This window comes from Xenopus laevis, chromosome 4S (assembly GCF_017654675.1).
Source record: "Xenopus laevis strain J_2021 chromosome 4S, Xenopus_laevis_v10.1, whole genome shotgun sequence".
Lineage (NCBI taxonomy): Eukaryota > Metazoa > Chordata > Amphibia > Anura > Pipidae > Xenopus > Xenopus laevis.
The window spans coordinates 101855371-101879207 of record NC_054378.1 but is presented as its reverse complement, the minus strand read 5'-3'; the positions used below and the strand labels follow the sequence as shown (position 1 = coordinate 101879207).

At 40.7% G+C, this 23837-nt stretch overlaps 1 protein-coding gene across 3 annotated transcripts; it reads left to right on the top strand.

The window, feature by feature from the left end:
• Window positions 1–860: 860 nt before the first annotated feature.
• triobp.S (TRIO and F-actin binding protein S homeolog) lies at window positions 861–23126 on the top strand. 3 transcript variants are annotated; one of them, XM_018261262.2, is made up of 14 exons: window positions 861–1060; window positions 9969–10025; window positions 10331–10399; window positions 10679–10768; window positions 10932–11041; window positions 12429–12849; window positions 15349–15447; window positions 17005–17152; window positions 17577–17691; window positions 17830–17989; window positions 18156–18266; window positions 19589–19675; window positions 20803–20963; window positions 21132–23126. In XM_018261262.2, coding segments are annotated over exons 1-14 (1641 nt in total). In that variant the 5' UTR covers window positions 861–1048; the 3' UTR covers window positions 21133–23126. The 3 variants fall into 3 exon arrangements, with proteins under 3 accessions (XP_018116751.1, XP_018116752.1, XP_041417590.1); XM_018261263.2 differs by lacking the exon at window positions 861–1060 and adding an exon at window positions 5065–5253; XM_041561656.1 differs by lacking the exon at window positions 861–1060 and adding an exon at window positions 9134–9709.
• The last annotated feature ends 711 nt before the right edge of the window (window positions 23127–23837 follow it).

Sequence of the window (23837 nt, the reverse complement as noted above, 5' to 3'; positions counted from 1 at the left end):
TGGCAATTATTAAATAGCAAAACATTGTCAGATTTGTTATTATTAGGACTTTAATCCTACAATTTCAGTCTGAATGTTAGCTTTAGATCGTTGCATTAAAACATATCAGTATGGTCAGCTTAAAGAGATACTGACACCAGAAATTATGCCTTTTTTAGATCTATCATAATATTGCTTTGCATGCTTCTTATAATTTTGCCTCAAAGTATCTGCCCAATGCTTTCACACTACATGTCTGATGCCCCATGTTCCTGTATGAGGGGGCTGCCATATTTGTGCAGCAGGAGTCCGTTAGAAACTTGAACTGACAGGCTGAGATGGGACAGTTAGGTTAGCAAAACAGTCAGGTTTAGGAAATTCAACTAACAATTACTTGAAAAAACAAACCTCTCAGCATAAAACAATCAGCATGACCTATAGGTAACTTTTAGTGTTAGTATCACTGTTGTACCTGCTACCTGTATGATCAAACAGGAAATATGTGGTTAATGAGTGGCCTTGCCCTCACTCCTCCTAATTGTCACTGCCTCGGGTGGGCCATGGGTAGTCAGTCACCCATACTTGATCAACCCTTCCCATCAGAGACATTTGTTGACGTTGTTATCCTACACAACGACCATTATGTGCATTGCCATATATTTTACTGTTTCAAAACACTCACAACATTCCTCTCGGACAAATAACCAACCTGTTTTCTTTGCCATTCTCTCTTTCTAGTCTAACCCCTTAACTGGCCCTTTTCTGTTCTCTCGCTTTGCATGCTTCCTCCCTCCATCACATACACTAGCCCTTTTCTCCTCCCCATGTACTGTGGTCCCCACCCTGTTTTCTTTCACCCACCCACACACATACTATAAAGGGAAAGTTTAACTAGATAGCAAACAAGAAAATCAATGAATATATTATGTTGTTGCTGAGCTAACCATTGTTTTCATTCTGCTAAATGGCCACCTTTCACCTCTCTTTTGTGACGTGAAAGCCAGTAGTCTTATGAGAGACTCCACTTGTTATTACATCAGACTGGATCAGGAAGTGGGAGCCCACGGGGATGTTATCTCAAGTGAGTAGTATGTTAACTGCACTCCAATGCTTGTAAAGGGTATTTTAGACTGTCCGACTAGTTTTGGAACTGTGGCTGCTAGATGAAGGCTGTGAAACTAATACTGCACTCTAAACTATCTACAAGACAACTGTTTGCTTATTTTCATTTGAAAAGTATTTTATTATATTGTTAATGGCAGTAGTACATTGTGGCTTAAGGCTGGTCTTTCACAAGGACTCTGCTGAGCTTACATTATGTTGTATACCATTTCTGTTTGTAGAAAGGGTGCGTAAGCATGATAGACAGCATATTAGAAATTAAAAATGTAGCAAGCGTCCCATCTTACATGTGGGGGAGGTTGGAGGAACGGTGTTGGTTGTCAGAGGATGTGGAAGTTGTAGTTTAACAAAAGTTGAAGGTGCAAAGGTCGAACTGCCTTGGAATCATTTCTAGTTGCACGGCTGGCGGTGGAATGTTTTATCATGCACTTGCTTGCCTGTTCTGTGTATAACACCACATCCTGGGTGGTGTGAATTGACTTTGACACTTGGCGTTACTCCGGTATGTTGCTATACAGGCGCATGGGAAATATTACTGAAAGCATGAGATGTTGGGTGTGTCTAACCCTAGAACTGTTATAATGTTACTGTTGTGATCCTCCACCAAAATATGTAAAAAATGCATATTTCTGAGAACAACATCTTCAGGGGAGGAACTAGGCAGAATAGGCTAGTAACAAATGATGCATAGGTTGGAATGTTCTGTCCCACGCCAGCCCCTAACCAGCCCTTTTCTATCCTACAACTGTAAGGCCTTCCATCCTCTGCTATTTTTATTCTCCCCAGAACCCAACCCAATGATGTCACAGAAGACGAGGCGAGATTGCAGTATGATGTCACCAAAGGATTATAACTGGGTTTAGTGTGAACACAGGGCATGTGCACAGATTTATCTTGTACAGAAGGACAACAGTTTGTCCTCCATTCAGTAGTCCATTCACATGCAATGGCGTAACTAGTGGACCATAGGCCTGAGTACAAAAACTAGGGGGAAAGCCACTTAGTATGGGTGCAAACACAACGGTAACTACCACATGTGACTGAAATATGGTGCGGTTCCAAGGTGGCACCAGCTAGTCTCACAGCACTGTGTCACTAAATCGTTTTGCGTTCTATTACCTTTATGTTATTATACAAGTATGGAATCCATTATCTGGAAACCCATTATCCAGAAAGCTCAGAATTATAGAAGGGCCATCTCCCATAGACTCCGTTTTATCCGAATAATCCAAAATTTTAGAAATTATTTCCCTTTTGTCTGCAATAATAAAACAGTACCTTGTACTTGACCCAAACTAAGATATTATTAATCCATATTGGAAGCAAAACCAGCCTATTGGATTTATTTAATGTTTACAAGATTTTCTAGTAGACGTAAGGTATAAAGATCCAAATTAAAAAGATCCGTTATCTGAAATACTCCAGGTCCCGAGCATTCTGGATAACAGGTATACCTGTACAAACACACTGCATCATGGGGAATTAATAATAATTGCAGCAGAATTCGATCTTCGTTATTTTTTTTTTATAAACCAAATTGTCTCACTCTCAATATCACTTTCTACATCATACTAAGGGCTCTTAGACAGTCGTTTTTTCCTAAGTTTGTTATGAGCTTGATGAGCGTTAAAACGCAGGTTAGAGTGTGAAAAAAATGCATTCGCTAATTGATTCCTTTATATTCTGCCATGCTTTACTTATAAGCATTCCGAGTTGTGTTTTACTTTGCTTGTGTTTGAGTAAGTTTGTTTAGATTTTCTTGCACTTGATGCACATTCAGCTATCAATAGACTAGAGGGCATCAAAAAAAGTGTTTAAAGTGTGTTTTAAAAACGCATAAGCAAATGCCTGTGTAAAAGAGCCCTAAAGATTAACTCAAAGATGAAAAACCCCTTTAATTGTCCTCAGAATTTTTCTCGTGACACTGGTCATGTTGGGTGTGAAGTAATGTAAAATACTGGTGCAAATGGGCATATACTGGATAGATGAGGGGATGAGCAGGAGGTGCTTTTATACCAGGGGAGAATATACTCGTATGTCACAGTGTTTACACAGTAATTTTACAGCACTTTTTACAGCAGGTCCCCCAGTAAGTCATTTTACGTAGCATTAGCAGCACATGGTTCACATTTCAGTTAACTTTTAATATGTTATAGAATGGTTAATTCTTAGCAACCTTTTAATTGGCCTTCACGGTTTCTTTTTTATAGTTTCTGAATTATTTGCCTTCTTTTTCTTCTGACTCTTTTCAACTTTCAAATAGGGGTCACTGACCCCATCTAAATAACAACTGCTCTGTAAAGCTACAAATGTATTGTTATTGCTACTTTTTATTACTCGCCTTTCTATTCTGGCCCTCTCCTATTCATATTCCAGTCTTTTATTCATAGCAATGCATGGTTGCTAGGGTAGTTTGCACCCCAGCAAACAAACTGGAGAGCTGCTGAATAAAAAGCTAAATAACTCAAAAACCACAATTAATAAAAAATGAAAACCAATTGCTAATTATCTCAGAATATCACTCTCTACGTCATACTAAGAGGCAAATTTATTTACCTTCGAAGTTGCATCAGCGCTGGCTTCGCCCCACTTCGCCATGCATAGATTTGCCAGGGCTGCGCAAATTCGCGAAGATCTGAAGTTGCCCACAAGTTACCGATCGTTTGAGAAGTTGCGCTAGCGATGTTGCAATCAGCGGTTCGAAGTTACGCTAGCGAAGGCAAATTCGCATACGGCGTGCAGTTAAAGTACAATGCCCGTATATGCAGCAGCAAACACATTACACTACACAAGAACAGAGAATAGTGATGTGCGGGTCAGGGTTTTCCTGACCCACACCCGACCCTAACCCGCCCTGCTGCAGCCCGCGCCCGGCCTGCACCCACGCTTCCGGGGTCCTTTTATAGACCCGCGCCGACTAGTCCCACTGATGACGTCACAATGACGTCACAAAAGGGTCAGGGCAAGCAGACGCGAGACTATAAAACCGGAAATTGGATGCCGGCATTTGAAGGTGGCCCGCGAGGAGCAGTGCAAGGTCGACCCGAACCCGCCAGACCCGCGGGTATTGGGTCGGCTCGCACATCACTACCAGGGAACCTTAATAAATGTATTCTAATGCCCTACACATGTGCCCACAGTATAGTTTAGGTACCATATGTTATCAAATGTAGGGGGAAGGAGGGTTAAAAAAAAAAATTAGATTTTTTTCAGTCTATCACCCTATAAAAAGTAAAAGACGCCAGCCCTATCTACTCTACCCTAACCATCCCTATCTACTCTATTGCACTTCGCCTGGTCTGAGGTTTGAAGTAAAGTCTGGCGCAAGAGGTAACGTTCACAAAAATCCGCAACTTAGTGAAATAGAGTAGTTGCGTCCCTTCACCATAGCGCAACTTCGCCTGCCGTAAGGGTGCGAAGTAGCGCTAGAGTATGTCCACTTCGCTAGCGAATTTACGCCAGCACCCATTAGTAAATCAGCGAAGTGGCAAAATGACGTCTCGCTGGCGAATTTTCGCTAGCGTTAGCCACTTTCCCCTTTAGTAAATTTGCCCCTAAAAGTTAACCCAAAGGTGAACAACCCCTTTAAAGGTTTATTTACGGAGGCTGGTTTTATAAAGAGAGTCTGGGGGTGAACTACAATTCCCAGAATTCTCGGCAGAGCACAGCGTGCAAGAGCAGTGTAGAGAGCACCGAGGCTCAGCTCTTAGCAACAGAGAAGCAAATCAGTTCCCATCTCGTCTGGCACATGGCAGCAACGGGAATAAGACCTGCTGACTGACATGAATTGTATTTGAGGGACAGGCAGCCCTCTGGCGTTATTTTAAAACTACAGCTCCCAGCATGCCAGCTGCAGAGTCCACAGAACCAGCAAAAAGAAATCGTGTGGGCGTACCTCGATCCTCCGCGCTTCCCTATTGGCTATTGAGGCCTCCCTCTCTTCTCCACTTCCTTATTGGCTAATTGGATCCTGCTTCCGCCCCACAGTGGGCACCGCCTTCCGAACTGGGTTTCGCTTTTCCTGTCCCCTCCCAGGAAGTTTGCAAAGAGGAAAAAAAACCCCTAGAAAACTGGAAGAAAAAGGTTATAATAATTGTAAAATCGTTAGGAAGTTTCCAGCGCAGCGTCAAAGGGACAGGGGAAGACATGACGGTAAGAACGAGTGAGGGGCTCGTGATTATTCATGTGACATCATTGATTCTTCCTTTGAAACTGCAACTCCCAACTATCTCTGACAGGAGGTGTCATTGAGTCCCAGGGAGTAGATCCTGCTTTATAGGTGTATCCACATCTTGTACTGATCTGTAACATACATTTACACCTTGGGATCTCTTATCCAGAATGCTTGGGGCTTCTTCTTGGGCTTTTCTGGATTAGGGGTTTTTATTTTTAACACTTGTGTTGTATAGGGGCATTTTTTAAAACCATTGTTATGACATGACTGTGTTCAGTCTGCGCTTAGCCCTCTGCTTTGGTAATTGTGATTATTTCATACAAGTGTGTTGATTGTAAGCTCTGCAGGGCCACTTTTTGCTAAGGATGCACCGAATCCAGGATTGTGATTGGCCGAATCCTTCTGCCCGGCTGAACCAAATCCGAATGTTAATTTGCATATACAAATTAGGGCCGGGGAGGGAAATTGCGTGACTATTTTGTCACAAAATAAGAAAGTAAAAAAATGTTTTCCCCTTTCCACCATAATTTGCAAATGAAAATTAGGATTCGGGTTCGGTATTCGGCCGAATCTTTTGCAAATGGTTTGCCCAATCCAAAATCGTGGATCCGTTGCATCCCCTACTTTTTGCTCAGTAGACTTAATTCACACTACTGACTTCTGTGTATATTAACAGACTTTGACCCACTGACCTCTACTGAACAGAAACAGTTCAATGTGAAAATAAAAACCGGGTAAATAGATAGGCTGTGCAAAATAAAAAAAATGTTTCTAATATAGTTAGCCAAAAATGTCATCTATAAAGGCTGGAGTGACTGGATGTCTAACATAATAGCCAGAACACTACTTCCTGCTTTTCAGCTCTCTAACTAGGAGTTAGTCAGCGACTATAAGGGGGACATGGGACATTTCTGTTCAGTAAGATTGCAATTGACCCTTAGCATGCAGCTCAGATTCAAAAGCAACAGTTATGGCCCAGGTGCCCCCACCCCCAAGTCACTGATCGGTTACTGCCTGGTAACCAATCAGTGGAAACTAGTGATGTGCGTGTTGGGATTTTCCCCCGTCCAAGCCCGAATTCTGGGTTCCTTTTATAGACCTGTGCCAACCTGCCTTGCCGAAACCAAGAGAGCTGCAAAGCAGGAAGTAGTGTTCTGGAGATTATGTTACACATACAGTCACTCCAGCCTTTATACATTAAATTTTTGGCTCACTAACTATATTAGAAACATTTTTTTATTTTATACAGCCTCTTTTTTATACTGAGCAATTCCTTTAAAGGAGAACTGAAGCTTAATAAAGAAGTAGGGTAGAAATGTTGTACATTGTGCTGTGGGATTTTGTACCAGGCCAAGTTAACCACAGACCTTTAGCAGGAAACATCTTGTCTCCAAAGATGCCCCTGTAGTAGTGATGTGCAGACTGGCCCGATACCCACGGAGAGTTTGAGCTGACCTTGCTCCCCCATTTTCAGGCAACCGTACACTTTTATAGGTGCACGCCTGTCCGCCCCACCCCTTTTGTGACTGGCTGGGTGGGTCGGCATGGGTCTATAACAGGAAGGCAGAAGTCGGGGCATGCAAGTTAGGGTAGGGTGCGGGTCAGGTTTTTCTCAACCCGCACATCACTACCCTGTATCTCCCCATCTCCTTTTCTACTGCCCCATTGCGCATGCTCTGTGCTGCTGTCACCTGAGCCGACGGACTGACTCACTATAGACAGCGTGTATAGAATGTAAAAGTCACAATGCAAGACTGATTAAAAATGAATTTGGATCCACATTACATTGCAGATCAGAATCCAGTGCATTCTGAAACAGAATATAATAATCAGCCTTGTAGCATCAGCTTCCTATACAGGCAAATATAATTTTCTATGATTTGCAACTACCCCTAAGCTTAGCTTCTCAACTGCTGCCCAGAGCACACTGAGCATGTGCAGTGTCACTGACACTCCTAACAAAGTCTATGAAGGGGAGCCCCTGGGATAACTTTGAAGGCCTGGATCATTATTGTTATAGAGATGCTGAACCTTTAGGGTTCTTAAGGTGGCCATAGACACACAGATAATATTGTACAAAACAAATTATTGTACGAAACTCGGTGCGTATATGGTTGGAGACAAGCCAACCGATATTCGCAGAAGACTCGGATATCAGTCGGCTCATTGATTGGGCTGGCCGGAAAATTTTGATCGGGCACCTTTGGAGGCACCTAAACATCGGCCTTAGTGCTGGATCGTTAGATACAGGTAGAATTCTATTGTTTCTATATGTATATCTAACTATTCAGCTCTACACGTGTGTGTTGAAACAAACAATCATTGGATCTTTTCCAGGAAAGATCACAAATGTAACGTTTATGGCCACCTTTACACTTGGGGGTTATTCATGTGTGTTTGACAAGCATTTGAAGGCATCTAAAAGTATCCGCTAATTGATTCTTGTTCCATTGTGGATTTTTTGACCCTTATGGGAGAATGTAGTAAAAGTCACAAAGAGCAAAACAATTTGCACAAATAAGAATGAAAAATTCGCATTTCGCAATGTAATATTTTTCCTTAAACTGTTATTGCATTGCAAGTTTAAATGCGCATTGCTCACTTTTAAGAAGTGCTTAAAGGTGTCGTAATCTTTTGGAGCATACATAACTTTTTCAGTAATTAGTTTTATTACATTCATTGCGCACAGACGCAAACTATAACATTCGCAAACGTTCTTCCTATGTCTGAAGAGGTTGCTAAACAGTTTCCAGGTTCGCATTGCCAACATTTTTTCCGTTAGCGACTTTTATTACATTCCACCGTTAGGTCCTTAAGCTGGTGCAATAAGTTCAGTATAGAAAATACTGAATTTCTAGCCATATTCATTGTTAGGGTTTAGTTGTCCTTAGAGATATCTTTTAGTAAATTTTAGAATTACCTATTCATAGCATACTTAGTCTTAATTTTTTGTCCTTTTAAAATAAATGGCTTTCTTCTTCTGCCTCTTTCCAGCTGGCAGCTGGGTTCAGAAGTGCATTTTGTTAGCCTTCTGCAAGTTTTTTGCAATCATTGCTTACCCTCTGCTGGTTTCTAGCAGTCCTTCACTTCCAAATACAGCGTTGATCACCACCTTTGCTGGGGTGGGGGGCTTGTTAAGTTCTGATGAGCTGTAAATACAGGTATGGGACCTGTTATCCAGAATACTTGGAACCTGGGGTTTTCCGGATAAGGGATCTTAATGTAATTTGGATCCCCATGCTTTTAAGTCTATATAATATCAGATAAACAATAAATGAACACAATATAATTATTATCTTCCAATAAAGATTATTTATATCTAATTTAGGATCAAGTACAAGGTACTGTTTTATTATTACACAGAAAAAGGAAATAATTATCAAAAATGAATTGAACAAACTTTCTCAGTATGTACAAATTGACTCTTGCTGTTTCACAATAAACTTGCAAGTTACAAAAAAAAATGAATTGAACAAATTGTTTAATTAAATTGATTAAAATGGAGTCCATGGGAGATGGCCGTTTCATAATTTGCAGCTTTCTGGATATGGTTGTCCGGATAACGTATCCCATTTACCTAGTTATCATCTATCTTATCATATCTGATATCTGCCCTCTTTTTGTGTCTTATTCATATGAACAGTTTTACACTGATCTATTTTTTTTGGCCTCCTGATGCCTTCTCCCACATGCCTTCTCATAGTTCTCTCTTTGATGATTCACCCCATTAATTGCCATATTGTCTCTGATCTGTTTATTTTAGTACTTGTTGTTATTCTAATATACTGCTGAAGGACTTTGCTGATTTGTGCCTGAGATAATTCATATGCCTTCTATTGATGACGGCCTCTTCTCTCCCACCCTCAGATGTATTTCTGCCCCCCTTTGACATCTAACCAACAGGACTGAAGCCATATTGGGTGGCACTGACACCCCCTCCCCTAGATACACGTACGTCCACTCTCTGAAACTGGAGATGAGACAGGCCCTAGCAAAACCTGACAGAGAGTTAGCGAGGGGAAATGCAAAACAACGAAAGACTAAGCCAGGCAGCAAGATAGTTTAGAGAGACAGAGAAGAGGTGACAGAAAAAGAGACCTAAAGACTGAAAATGGAATGAGACACCTTACCCAATATTAGGTCTTTATTTCTTACATGCGTAACTGTTGGCTGTACTTGATATAAACATGGCAAATAGAGCACATAGTGACTCGGTAGTAGACAGAAGATAATAATCTGGCAAGGCAGCTAAAGCAAGCATATGGTTTATAAGAATTATTTTTGGAGACTGAACATCAGCACGATATCAACAGCCGTGGTCGCTTCAAAGATGAGCACTGACAGCTATTGAGAATAATGGAACGCTGAGGCACAGCCATGCTGTGTATGGGCGAGAGGTACCCATCAGAATTTGGTGACCGCACAGATGTGGAGGTATGTCTGCTTAGAGTGATCAGAGGACAGGGGGATTGAAATGCCACAGATACAGAGAAAGACCAGACATTGCCTACAGAAGTGTTTAGCTTCCCTTGACTGTTCAATATGCTGCTGTATGTGTCACTGCAACCTAGTCTCCCCCCATTCTTTTTCCACTTACACCCCAACTTTCCTTTTCTTCGGCTTCTATCTGTCCACTTTCCCTTTTACAGACTGAGGATCTCACTGGAACTCTGTGTGTTTTTTTTCATTACAGCCAGACTTGCTCAATTTCAAGAAGGGATGGATGTCCCTGCTTGATGCCAATGGAGAGGTGAGAACATAACTTGTATGCACATTGTCCTTTTGTAGAGAGAGAATTGTTAGGCGAGCACTAAGCGTAAGTGAGAAATGAATAGAAGAGCTGTATGCTTTGTTTGTGTCTTTGTGTTGCTGTATGAGTTGCTCATATAAGGCATGTGACTTTGCTTTCTTGATGGATTGAGTTCTTGCTGCACTTTGTCTGAACATGTGATGTCTGGGCAATAGATTGGGGGGGGGGGGTCAGGAGAGAATGTTCATGGTCTCTGTTGTTATAATCACACTTATAATTCTCTCTATTTTTTTTTTTTTTTTCAGTGGAAGAAGCACTGGTTTGTCCTGACCGATTCCAGCCTCAAATATTACAGAGATTCCAATGCAGAGGAGGTGAGACATTTGTGTATTAGAATATCATTTTGTTTAAACACTGGATTTAACTGATATACTGTATACTAGAGGCAGAGAATACTTGGAATTGTAGTTGATCAGTCGCTGTCAGGCTGCATTTTTAATTGATAAACATTTCGGCTGTAAAATGTCCTTCCTATGTAAAGGAGCCACAATATGTTGAAACGGTTCTTTTACCACAGCCACCAGCAGGTGTAGCATATGTGTGCATAGACTATGCTGACTGCATGTACAATACTGTATTTTTTCTCACCTCAGGCAGATGAGCTGGATGGGGAGATCGATCTCCGGACTTGCACCAACGTGCCTGAATTTGCTGTACAGAGAAATTATGGCTTTCAGATTCACGTGAGTATCCCTCGTCACCTCTAAATCTCACTACCCTCAACTGGGGATGCTCACGTTCAGAAAACATTCCATACGTATAGTTATTATTTGCTTGTTGTATTGTATTGCTTTAAACCATTGGAAACATTACGCCATAAATAATATTTTTTCTCTTTCTCTGTAGACACACGAAGGTGTGTTCACACTTTCTGCTATGACTTCTGGGATACGCAGGAACTGGATTGAGGCGCTGAGAAAAAATGTGCACCCTGTCAGCATCCCTGATGTAACCAAGTGAGACCTTGAGCTTGTCCTGCATGGAATGTTAAGGGGGTGGGGGAGCAAATTGCTCAAGAGAATATTTTTGTAGTTCATTTAAAAAACCTGACTTAGGTGAAATATGCCTTTCCCCCACTCTGAATATTGTAAATAATCATATATTCTCCCCATACACCTGCATTCCTTAAACTGTTGGGGTTGGGATCCAAATATATAACACAAATATAGATAGATAGATAGATAGATAGATAGATAGATAGATAGATAGATAGATAGATAGATAGATAGATAGATAGATAGATAGATAGATGAAAAGCCATATAAAATATTTTATTGCTTTTAAAATAACATAACTATGCTTTGTAATATCCCTTAGAATTCTGCACTGCTGGGTGTTACCAAGTAGCATCTTAGTTATAGTCAGAAGTAATAAGAAGTCAGCATGTTTTAGTTTGTTTTTGCTGTATCATAGTACAAAGCAACATTTTTAATGCTGACTCAGTCTGTCCAACCCCTTGCATAGGACAAAATGCAAAAAAGGAGACAAGTATGCAAGCAAATATCCTGCAAGGTTACCTGATGAGTGTTTCTGGTGATTCTTGCCATTGCGGCTACAAGTTTGTAGCTGCCACTGGGGTCCCTGCACAGCATATTATTTACAGGTGGCGATCTGTTTCAAAAGAAGTTGGCAATGTAAAAATGTCCAAATAAGTAATCAGCACCTGCTCAAAAATGGATGTTTGACTTGGTGCACATACCATTTTTCTTATTGCTTTCTACATATCACTGCTTGGCAAGTGTGTGATTTTTGTCAGTGGCCCATTGAAGTCATGCTCAGTATAGAATCGACCATGCAGGGCCATGCATTACCTGTGTGTTGTGTAGAGCCTATCGTTTTATTAGGGCCCTATCCATGTCCTGTGCCTTCTATTGTTGAACTTTATAAGCACTTTTTTTAGATGTATTGTTCATAGGTACAAGGAAGCTCAGAAGGCAGTTTCTTTGATGAAATAATGTTTGAGCTAGGACCTCTAGCTAAGGCTGAATAACCATGAGAGGGCATATTCCCCCCTTTTGAATAATTTTATTTGACAAGTGGATCGGTGGACCCACAGTATATAGGTGCTGCTTAGATAGGATATAAGGCGCTGTCTCTTCAACCTCTTTTTACATTGAGGGCAAATGACTAGCATAAGCTCTGAGGCGGCAATCTTGAGCAGATGGCCATTTGTTAGAACACAGTGAAGTCAAAGAAAGAACCTGAGATTTGGATAATGTTCCGATTGGACTTCCTGCTAGTACCAGATCATTTCTGAGTAAGGACATTGTCTAGCGGTGGTTTAGGTGAGGGTCTCGTATGATTACTGATATAGGGTCTGGTTTTTGTTTTTGCTTTTTATAGATTGTCTGAGAGTAACAAGGAGAATACCTTTGTTCCTCAACGCAACACAACTAGTCGGCCTGAAGAGTTACGTTTGGGATCTGAGGCCAAGCATCGGAAAGTTGAATTCACCGGCACCCGACACAGTTCATTCGATTATGTCGAACTTTCCCCTCTTTCTCCAGGGGAGGAGCGGGATCAGAGGTTAACAGAACGTAGACGCTGGTCCGAAGCACCGCCTATGGGAGAGGCACATACATCCCGTCGCGTTGCTCCACTGCTTACGGAGGAGCATAAGAAGAGAGCTAATGAGGAAATAGAAGCAAAGTGGAAAGAGCTAGAACGGTTTCCCCTTAGGGATTCAAAACAGACATCCCTGACTTGTCTTTTAGGAGGAGGCAGAAACAAACTAGGCCACAACACAGGAGCACTAGAAAAAGAGGTGAAAGCTGAAAGTAGTTTACGGCTGTGCTGAATATTGTTCAAATAATGGGATTACACATTGATTCTTTGAGAACTGACATTTTGTGCATATAGCTACTAAAAATGCCAGGGATTGTTTGTCCATATATTGCATTGTATTCAAGCTGGCCAACTGCATGAAAGTCAACCCTGGGCAGTCCTACACTCGCTTTCATCTAATTCATTAAGCATTCTATTGCTTCAGTATACATTTTAGATAGGAATTGTGTTTTACCTGCAACTTGCTTTCTAAGAATGCACCAAATACTGAATATTCCATTTACTTAATCACATGCTGTAAAGTCACATGATTTTAAAAGGTCATATTCTGCCTGGCACTTTGATTTGGTGGAATTCTGGATTCAGTGCATCGTTGTTGTTTTCCAAGGTTAAAACTCCCAAATGGACGCTTTTTTTATTGGCCACCACTGGGATCACCTGACTTTATTTGGGGATAATGGAAGATGATGAAGCTGGCCACTGCTCCTGTATAGACTAAAGCAATACATTGTTCTCACCACTAAACCATTTTAAACCACTTCTTGTGTTTGCATGGATCTTATGGTCACACCCTTATTGCGTCCCCACCTAATGGTTTAAAATTGTTTAGTGGTGAGCACAACTTTCTGTTTTTGCAATAACTTATTAGATCCGTTAACAGAAAAAAATGTGTGTATTCGCATTTCATATAATTTTGCAAAGGTATTTTGAGAAAGACTGTGCAATTTATAGTTTGTATCAATGAGCGGTGTATGTAAAATACCTTGTTATTGGAAAAACATTTTATTTCCTCTGTGGATCTGGATATAGAAAGACAGACCTAAAAAAAACTTTAAGCAGTGTTTTTATTGCACTTGCTACTTTAGTCCACAAACTTTTGGTGCAGTCATTTCACAAACATACACTATTCATTTAAAGGTACTTATAGCCAAAGCTGCTCATTACACGTCTGCATAGTTGTGTTTGTCACCAGGGCCGCCATCAGGGGGGACTACTGTCCCAGGCCTGGATGATGTGGGGAGTTAAGGGGGGCCTGGCTGTGCTGAACTTACTTGCAGAGCCGGCCCCTGCCATCAGTGAGCTGCAGATTTCGGAAGGGAGGGCGGGCTGGAGCTTCGATGACTGCATCTTGCTTCCTGTGCTCTGATTCGCCACGAAGTGTAAGTCCCGGTAAAGCCGCATGGGGATTGGATGGGTGAAGTTTGTACCCCCCTCTACTTTACGCAATTGCCATGCAGCTTTACCGGGACTTACATTTCACTGGCGAATTACCGGCACCTGAGCTCCCTGGCTAAGGGAAGTGCAGTTTTCTTTTTTTTTAACTTGTAGGGGCCCTGGCCAAATTTTTTTTTTTCAATACCCTTTAGGGGCCCTGCCGTGGCCAAATGATTTTTTAATAACTTGTAGGGGCCCTGGCCAAATGTGTCTTTTTTTAATAACAGGTAGGGGCCCTGCCCTGGCCAAATGTGTTTTTTTTAATAACTTGTAGGGGCCCAGGAAAAAATATTTTTCTTAATAACTTGTAGGGGCCCAGGCCAAATGTTTGTTTTTTTTTTAACTTGTAGGGGACCAGGCCAAATGTTTTTTTTAATAACTTGTAGGGGCCCAGGCCAAATGTTTTTCTTAACTTGTAGGGGCCCTGGCCACCAGTGTTTTTTCTTAAACTTGTAGGGAGTCCTTGGCCACCAATTTTTTTCTTTAATTTGTAGGATGCCCTGGTCATCAAAACTTGTAGGGGGGGCCTGGGCACCAAAGTTCTTTTTTCTTAACTTGTAGGGGGGCACTTAATGTTTTAATGCTTGTGTCTTGTGTGGCCTTCATACAGATGGGTGAGGGAGGGGGGGGCCAGAAAATTTTGCTGTGCGGGGCCCCGTGATTTCTGATGGCAGCCCTGTTTGTCACCAAGGCGTCATCCCACCTCCTGTTGTGAATTGTGCTCAAGTTCTGTTGATGACGATGAACCCTGGTGTTACTGCCAATTCACAGTAGTCTGCATAAGAGACAGCTGCAGATGTCATCACATCAGACACATTGCCTATATTATGCTGGAATTATGAGGGGGAATATTGCATTGTGGGTAAAAAAAAATTGGCAACTTGCCTTAAACATCTTCAAATGGGTCAACGGACCTCTGCCATTGACTTCTATGAACTCTGAACTCGGCAGGTTGTAGGTGGTGACCTATCGAATTCGAGTTACTTCCAGAGTTGAGGTATGATAAATCTCGAATTCGAGTTTGGATTATTCCCAACTCGAATTTGTGAGCTTTGACCAAAAATTGAGCTCGAAAATTCAAATTCGAATTTACCATACAAACCTTAATAAACCTGCTCCTAACAGTGTACGTGAGTAATTGCAAATGAGTTAAAGCTATATACATTTGCATTGATTTTATGGTAATTCATATTAGTGTATTGTATCCAGAATTGAGGTGTTTGGGAAAGTCCTTACTGAAAGCCCTTTATGGTTCTTCTTTTAGATTCAAAGCCTAAAGATACAGCTGGAAAATGCTAAAAAAGAGCTACAGTCTCAGAAATCAAGAAGGGAGAGTGCTGTACCTACTGGCTATATTTCACAGGTGAGTCTTCTGCTTACATGATAGTTCACACTTTGTCTATGCCATCTACAGAGCCAGTAACGTAACTAGAGGGGGTGGGCCCTGGTGCGTGACGTGCAGCCGGGCCCCTGCCCCCTCCGTACGGCCCACAATTCAGTGACGCACGGGCTGCCGGGGGGCCCTGAGGGGGTACACCCTCTGCTCCCCCGGTAGTTCCGCCGCTGTCCAGAGCTCTGTTTTTTTCACAGATCTAAGGTGTATTCTGATATAATGCGCTTTAAAAGGACAGTAATCCGTAAAAATGCCCATAATGAATATACACATACTATTCGCAACATTTTTAGAATGCCTGCATTAATTCTTAGAAGCGTGATCTTGTCATCAAAAAAAGCAAAATCTTGATTAAAGTGATGCTTAACCCTGTTTTTCACTGTTCGAGTTTATGATGTGAGCAAGATACTCTTTCAGAAGTAATTTAACAGGAGCTATTCGTTTCTGGACACTAAAACAGAAAAGGGAGCATTTGTTTTTACATTATTGTTTACCTGGGCTGTCTATATATTTCAATAATTCACATATGATATACTATATTTTATTAATGAATGTAAAAAGTGCATAATTATTCTTGAGTAAGGATGAACAAGTGGGCACAGCAAGAGGCCTGTGTGTGTCTGTTTTGGGGGGGGGGGGGATTTGGTTTGGGCACTGTATCTCATCCTTAAGGGATACTGTCATGGGAATACATGTTTCTTTCAAAACCCATTAGTTAACAGTGCAGCTTTCTGCACCAAAATCCATTTTTCAAAAGAGCAAACTGATTTTTTTTTTAATTTTTGATTTTGAAATCTGACATGGGTTTAGACATATTGTCGGTTTCCCAGGTGCACCCAGTCGTGTGACTTGTGCTCTGATAAACTTCAGTTACTCTTTAATGCAAGTTGGAGTGATATCAACCCCTTTCTCCCCCCCCCCCCATCAGCCATCAGCAGAACCAGGAAGGTAAACAGAAAACAGCTCCCTGGTAGATCTAAAAACAGCACTCCATTGTTACATTGCTTTGGAGAAACAATAGCCTGCCTGAAAGCAGTTCCATAGTGCAGCACTGTCTCTTTCTGAAAGCACATGACCAGGCAAAATGACCTGAGATAGCTGCCTACACACCTATATTACAGCTAAATTATTTGCAGTGTAAACAGTGTAATTTAGAAATAAAAACGACATCAAATCATGACACTTTACCGGTAAATGTGCAAAGCATCATTATCTCTTGTCTTGTAATCCGCAGAATATCCAAGTGAGTTGTAAGGGTTAATCAGTGCAGCTCACCTTCGTTTAGTTATTTATCATATGTATTTACATGGCCGGTAAACTTTAGAAACTGTGCCCAGGGTGTGTTTTGCCCTGGTTTGTGGTGGTGTTCAGATGTAACTTTAGTCTGGTATTCTGAAAATGCTGATAAGTATACCTGGTGTATCTGTCTTTGTTAAATACTTAAATTCCACTGTCCTGTAGATGTGAATTCCATCAGTACGGTTGGTCTCTTACATAAATATTGTAAATTGTTCATTTGTATTACAGGAGGCCTGTGAACTAAGTCTTTCTCAGATGGAGGCTTCTCACCAACAGCTGATGTCTGAGTTTCAGAGACACCATGAATGGGAGTTAAAGAGACTACGGCAGGAGAAAGAGCAGCTGCTTGCAGAAGAGACAGCTGCCACAGCATCTGGTACGTGTGAAGAATGTGCAGTGTGTGTGTATAACTAGATAGAAGACTTATTGATCATGGAGACACTGTATACAGTGGTGCATTTTTGTAGTTCTTGTCTGAATCCTTTTTCCATACTTTGAGCTACAGTATTATGTTTGATGATGATGATGATAGACTTAACCTTTATCTCACAGAGCAGCCCCAGTGATTTGTACAAAAACATTTAACATTTGATTTAGAATTTCCTGGGAATTTGATATGATTTGGTTATCATATCATGAATTTAGGTCGATGTTCTCCTCTCTGGCTAATGCCTGGTGTGTAGAACTGATGTTGCTGTTCATGTAGAAAATGTGTTGTTGCTCAGAAAGTTTAGAGTCTATTATTTGGCCCACCGTTTTTAATTCCATACAACAATATTAACACCTCTTTGTTTTGCTAGTGATCGAATCTATTCGTAATGCACATAAAGAGGAGCTGCAGAGAGAGGTGGAGAAAGCCCGGTCATTCCAGCATGGAGGTTCTGCATCACAAGATTTGCTTCGCCGACAAAACCAGTATGTTTTATCCCTTCTGTTTTTTTTGTGAACAAGTCCTAGTACTAGTCTATCACCCCTGCTCTTTATGCTGATTTTAGCCTGCAGTCTGCTTGGCCTCAATGAACAGTTGAATAAAAAGGCATCTTTTTTTCCCAGGTCTGAAATGGAATCTTTAAGGCGGGAATTGCAGGCTATATCTGAGCGTTACTCCCAGAAATGCCTACAGATTGGTGCACTGAACCAAACTGGAGAGGACAGGGAGAAAGAACTACAAAGATGTCAGACAGAGGGACAGGAACTGCTGAGACAGAATCAGGTAAGAAAGACTTTGTAAAGGAAGATTGTAGGGGCTTTTCCAGAAGGCCATATGAGGGAAGTAGTGATACACAAAAGTAATTATAATTACAGTTAAGTAAAAAGTACAAATCAGTTTATCATGACTGAGAATAGTGTAACTTTAGTTATTGCCTTTGTCATTGCAGGAACTGAACAAACGTCTGTCAGAGGAAATCGGGAAGCTGCGATCATTAACTGCAGGCAATGGCCCTGGTGATGTAACTCGGCAAGGAGAAAAAAACAGCACAGAGCTTGAGGTACCTTCTTATGCAGATATAAAGGGCTGGGCCCACTCTTGCTGTTTTTTAACTTTTTGATTCATTGTATGTCTTTTTTTCCCTCTTACATTCAATATTTTGTGTGCAAACACAGTGGTACGTGACTTTTTGTATATTTTTATATGAATGTGACCTAATGTGTTATCTAATTTTTAAACAAGTCCTAAAAGTAGACGAAGAAACCCTAGTTAAATGATGCAATAATATATTTCTGTGTGAATAGTGCTCTCAGTATTTGGTGTGACCCCCTTGTGCAACAATAACTACAACTTAACATTTGCGGTAACTGTTTATCAATCCTGCACACTAGGAATTTTAGCCCATTCCGCCATACAGAACAGCTTCAGCTCTGGGATGTTGGTAAGTTTCCTCACATGAATCACTCACTTTAAGTCTTTCCACAACCTTTCAATTGAATTAAGGTTAGGACTTCGACTTGAACATTCACTTTATTCTTCTTTAACCAACAATTTGTGTGTTTAGGATCGTTTGTGTTTAGCGTCAACAACTATTTTTCTGAGGTCCTCAGACACCACTTTTGTTCCAAGCCATGAGACGCATCCACAACTGTGTTTGATCAGGCTTTGCTGGATTCCCATTCTTTAAATAAAACAGGATCTTTCACACTTGATTGTCATCCTATTGACTGGAAACACCACACTCTGATTTCTCCTCCAAATTACATGATAAATATAAGGATTCACTTTCTCTTGGCATGTGCATATATCTTATTGGATCTTTTTTTTCAATAAATACATGACCAAATATAATCATTTTTGTTTAATTTGTTTAACTAGGCTTTCTCCGTGTACTTTTAGGACTTATTTGAAAATCAGGTGATGTTTTAGGTTGCATTCATATTAAAACAGTTTAAAGGTTTCACAAACTTTCAAGCAACATTGTATGCAAGTATATATGTTCCTGTTTGTGCATATAGATAATTTTAAAGAAAAACAATGCCCTTTCCCCAACCTCCATCTTCAGCCTTATCACATCAATTGTCAGGCTCACTGGTAATCATTGATGCTTGAGCATGTTCAGTGGAAGCCAATCTTGTCATGGCATCACTGCACAAACTGCTTTTTGTCAAACTCTACTAAAATGTAACTGGATGTGATGCTAATTTAAGTCGATGTCTGCCAACCCAGTGTGTTTATCTGCAGCTACAGAACCAGTATGAGGTGCCACGGGACTTTTACCTGCATGCGCCAATACAATTGGCAAGGGGGCATCTACTATCCATTATAAACAGGGGATGTGGGTTTTATTTCTCGTTTAACTCTCACTGTTCTTGGAAACAGGTGTTACTTCGTGTGAAAGAAAATGAACTCCACTGTTTGCGTAAGGAAATTTCCTGCCTGCGTGAAGATCTTGAGAATATGCAGAAGGTGAGGGCGTGTAATTTGAAGAAGAAATACAGACTTTGGGCAGTTGTCTGGAGCTTGTTTTGTGCTATACTTGGTGTCATGGTTTTTTCAAATATTTTATTCCCAAGGTTTGCAGTAAAGATTTTATGCTCCGAGTTCATATGTGCAGTTGGTTTCATATTGTAAACACTGTAGATTAATTAATGATCAGCTTAGTTGAACACTTACATCACTTGTTGCTTGATATCCGGATCTATTAGAATCGGCACATGAAACACTTTACATGCAGTGAGAAAAGGCCTCATACGACAAATCTTCTCATATGCCATATCCCTAAGGCCTCTTCTACATTTTAGTTCTGCATGCGATAACAGTCCTTCCAGTTCTAAGTTAGGTTTTATGGGAGCTGCAGATTGCACCAAATTCAATGAAGCTATACAGTAAACAAAACTTGTTAATCAGTTCTGTAGCATTTGCATTTCACAACTCCTTTATGTTTTATGTGCATGTAAAAGCAGGTGCAAGTGCTTACAGGGCATCCATAGATCTGGCTTCAATACTAGATCAAGCCTGAAATATTGGTAATTCCTGCTTACATGCTTGAGTATGCACAGGGCTGCAGGGCACATAACAAATGTGATATTGATTGTAAGGTTTGGGGCAAATTTGAAGGCAAGGTTTCTGTATAATGTAAATTAGTTCAAGACTCAGGGCTGTGTCACTTGAAGCGTTTGCCTCACCAGTGGATAAAACACTTTAGTACCCCCAATAGTGAAACGCATGGCATCTGTCTGTCCCTGAATTCATATATTGTAACCGCCACACACCTGTAGTTCACTCTCTCTGCTTATGGTGGTGCTGGACTACCGTAGACCAGGCAAGGTCCCTTAGCAACAGTAAAAAGAAGTAACCGGCTCCGCACACACAATTTTTTTAGCAGTCAGGCGGATCCGGTTACTTCTTTTCATCTGTCTGTCCCTGTGCATTGGTGGATTTTGGTCAGAAGCTGTTTTTTTCTGCAGGAATATATCACTTATGTCGCAATATATCACTTCAGTTGAAAATGAAAAAAATGGATGACTTGTCCAATTCATTTAATTTTTTCCTTCTTTAAAATGTCTTACGTTTTTCTCTTTTCCCACATTCAGGATAAGCGTTATGCCTCAGAGAAATACAAGGATATTTACATGGAACTCGGCAATATTAAGAGTCGCTCAGAGCGTGAGATCGACCAGCTAAAGGAACACTTGCGGTTGGCAATGGCAGCGCTGCGTGAAGAGGCCACACTGCGGAATAGTGTAGGAGAATGGTGAGTTAGGTCTAGTCGCCTAGCAACTAATCCTTGGGTAAAATGTATTTATCACCTGGTTAAAAGCAATCATTTTATTGGTTGCTGCACCTGGACAAACTTTATGGCATTTTTTTCTGGGGATAAATCCTTTAACTGAAATTTGTTTCTCTTTTTTGTGGCACACAGAGTAGTTCTCTGTTCCAACAAGATGGAGATGGATCCTATCCACACATAAGAACACTGTGACATCAAGACTCCACCTCTTGCTCCACAGACCTGCTTCCTTTATATGTGAATCACAGATTTTATACAGTTCGTATTTTTTATTATTAATGGGGTATTTCTTTTCTGTGTGCGTATCTCACAGCCGACTCAACGTCACAAGGTCACATAGCCTGGAAGAGTTTCCATTTGTGCAGAGGCCTGCTGGTAAATCACCGCATTATCTGTTACAGATGTTTAATTGTAAATGATTGTATTTAAACTTCAGTTGTGGATGTGAGGGGAGCAGTGGTAAACACTGGAGTGGCTTATGCATTGTGTTAATGGCACTGGATGAGGTTGGGATGTTGTAAGAGTGCTGGGTGTGGTAGGGGAGCAGTGGGTGCTATGGGCAGCAAGAACAACTGCAGGGTGGGAAGAATGAAAAACACCGGGCCTTCAATTTTGATGCTTTGCTATCCTATATAACATACCCTGTGAACAGCTGAGCATTTTAGAAGATTAGTATTGCCTATCTAAGATACCCGGCCATTGCTGCTGTTACTGTATTGTTTTCACGGAAGCTTTTTATTTGCAGTCAGGTCATTATGGTATAGCTGGAAAGGATACGGCTTTTGGTGCTAAATCACACTGTCCGAACAGAAGTGTGGACAGTAGGCTACGGCTTGAAGATACTGTGCATTTAAGTGAATCAGAAAGGCTCTGAATTTGTACAGCCCCACCAGATGTACCACATACCTCTTCATAATCTCTTCTGGCTTCCACATTCTGCTCACCCACTGTAAATGTGCGTATGTCTGCATAAGTTGACCTTAAAGCGTCATATTTTTATGGAGTAAAAAAAAAATAGTCCAATCATGTCAAGCAGCCAAGGTATCATTTTTATTGTCTTTCTAATTTTGTATTTTTAACATCCCACGTCCTCCAAGTTTGCACTGAATTGCTTAGCGCAGCGAATCATAAAACAGTACTTCATGAACAAACAGACCTGCACTTAAATACACCTTATTTATTAGCAGGGTGTATCTTCCATTTATTTCCCCTTTAATAAGAAACTGTCAGTGCTGGTAAAGTCCCTGTTCAGCCAGGAAGGATTAGACCAAGAGATGGAGCTGCAGTGATGACAATCAGCCATGTTATAAACTGAGCCTGGTGTCTGTGCTGCTGCCGAGGCCCAGAGGAGCGTTTCACATAGTCCTTCAGCCTTCTGAATCCAAGAATGCAATAGACTAAGGGGGTTATTTACTAAACTCTGAATGCAAAAATCACGAAAAAATAGTGATTTTTTTTTTTAAATAAAAGCGAACTTTCAAAAAATAACACATTTTTCGGAATTTATTAAACCCAGAGGATCCGATTCCGAATCTGAAAATCCGGCATTTCAGACCTGTCGAGGTTGAATATAAGTCAATGAGAGAAGTTCCAATTATTTTATTTTTTTTCATGTGCACTGGGTTTCGTGCAATACTCCGGAGTTTTCTGCTGAAAATTCCGAAAAAATCATGAAAATCGGATGGAAAAAATCTTGAAAATCTGATTTTTTTTTTTTCCCCCTGCAATGCAAATTTTGAGGCTAAATCTAATAATAGATAAGCGTAAAAAACCCGAGCAGATTTGATCTGAGTTTATAGTTGAAAATATTGAGATAAATTCGAACTTTGATAAATAACCCCCTAAAAGTGTAGTGCAACACCCTTGTGATTGAAGGCTAAAGCTGCAGGTTTTGTATTTAAATGGTTCTGCTCAACTGACTAAAACAGAAAGGAACAGGGAAGAAACTTCCAAATGTTTCTTTTTATATTTGCATTTACACATACAAAGTTAGGCCTATCTTTTTGTTTTGCCATGACTAAGGCTTCCAGGGATGCAGGAGCTATTGTGAGTTGCCAGCTAAAATCCCTATGGGTATGGGCATATAAGCAGAGAAGGAGTGTTCTTTATTCTCTTACTTGTGGAAGGGATTTTTCCTTCAATACTGACTTGAATGGTCCCGATTAGTGTTCCCTGCCACCTTGTTTTCAGATGGGTGCATGCATTCCATAGAAGGAGACTATGCAGATTCCAGTTTGATTTATGGACTCTACAGATCCACCTTCAATAGAAAATTTCTGCAAGGAGATACCATCATGCATGTAGGTTTCCTTAAAGGGGCTGTTTACATTAAGTTAACTTTTAGTATGATGTAAAGTGTTCTTCTGAGACAATTTGCAATTGGTCTTCATTTTTATTTGAGTGGGTTTTTTTTTAAATATTTTAGCTTTTTGTTGAGCAGCTCTCCAGTTTGGTATTTTGGGTAGCTGTTTGGTTGCTAGGGTCCCTAGCAACCATGCATTGATTTGAATGAGAGACTGGAATATGAATAGGAGAGGGTCTGAATAGAATGTTAAAGGGATACTGTCATGGGAAAAAAATGAATCAGTTAATAGTGCTGCTCCAGCAGAATTCTGCACTGAAATCCATTTCTCAAAAGAGCAAACAGATTTTTTTATATTCAATTTTGAAATCTGACATGGGGCTAGACATATTGTCAATTTCCCAGCTGCCCCAATTCATGTGACTTGTGCTCTGATAAACTTCAATCACTCTTTACTGCTGTACTGCAAGTTAGTGATATCACCCCTCCCTTTTTCCCCCCAGCAGCCAAACAAAAGAATAATGGGAAGGTAACCA

Coding starts and splice junctions, on each gene's coding strand:
- triobp.S (XM_041561656.1), top strand. CDS start 9,653: ATGCTGTGTATGGGCGAGAGGTACCCATCAGAATTTGGTGACCGCACA. Junction 11,042..12,428: donor AGCATCCCTGATGTAACCAA/GTGAGACCTTGA, acceptor TGCTTTTTATAG/ATTGTCTGAGAGTAACAAGG. Junction 19,676..20,802: donor ATCTTGAGAATATGCAGAAG/GTGAGGGCGTGT, acceptor TCCCACATTCAG/GATAAGCGTTATGCCTCAGA.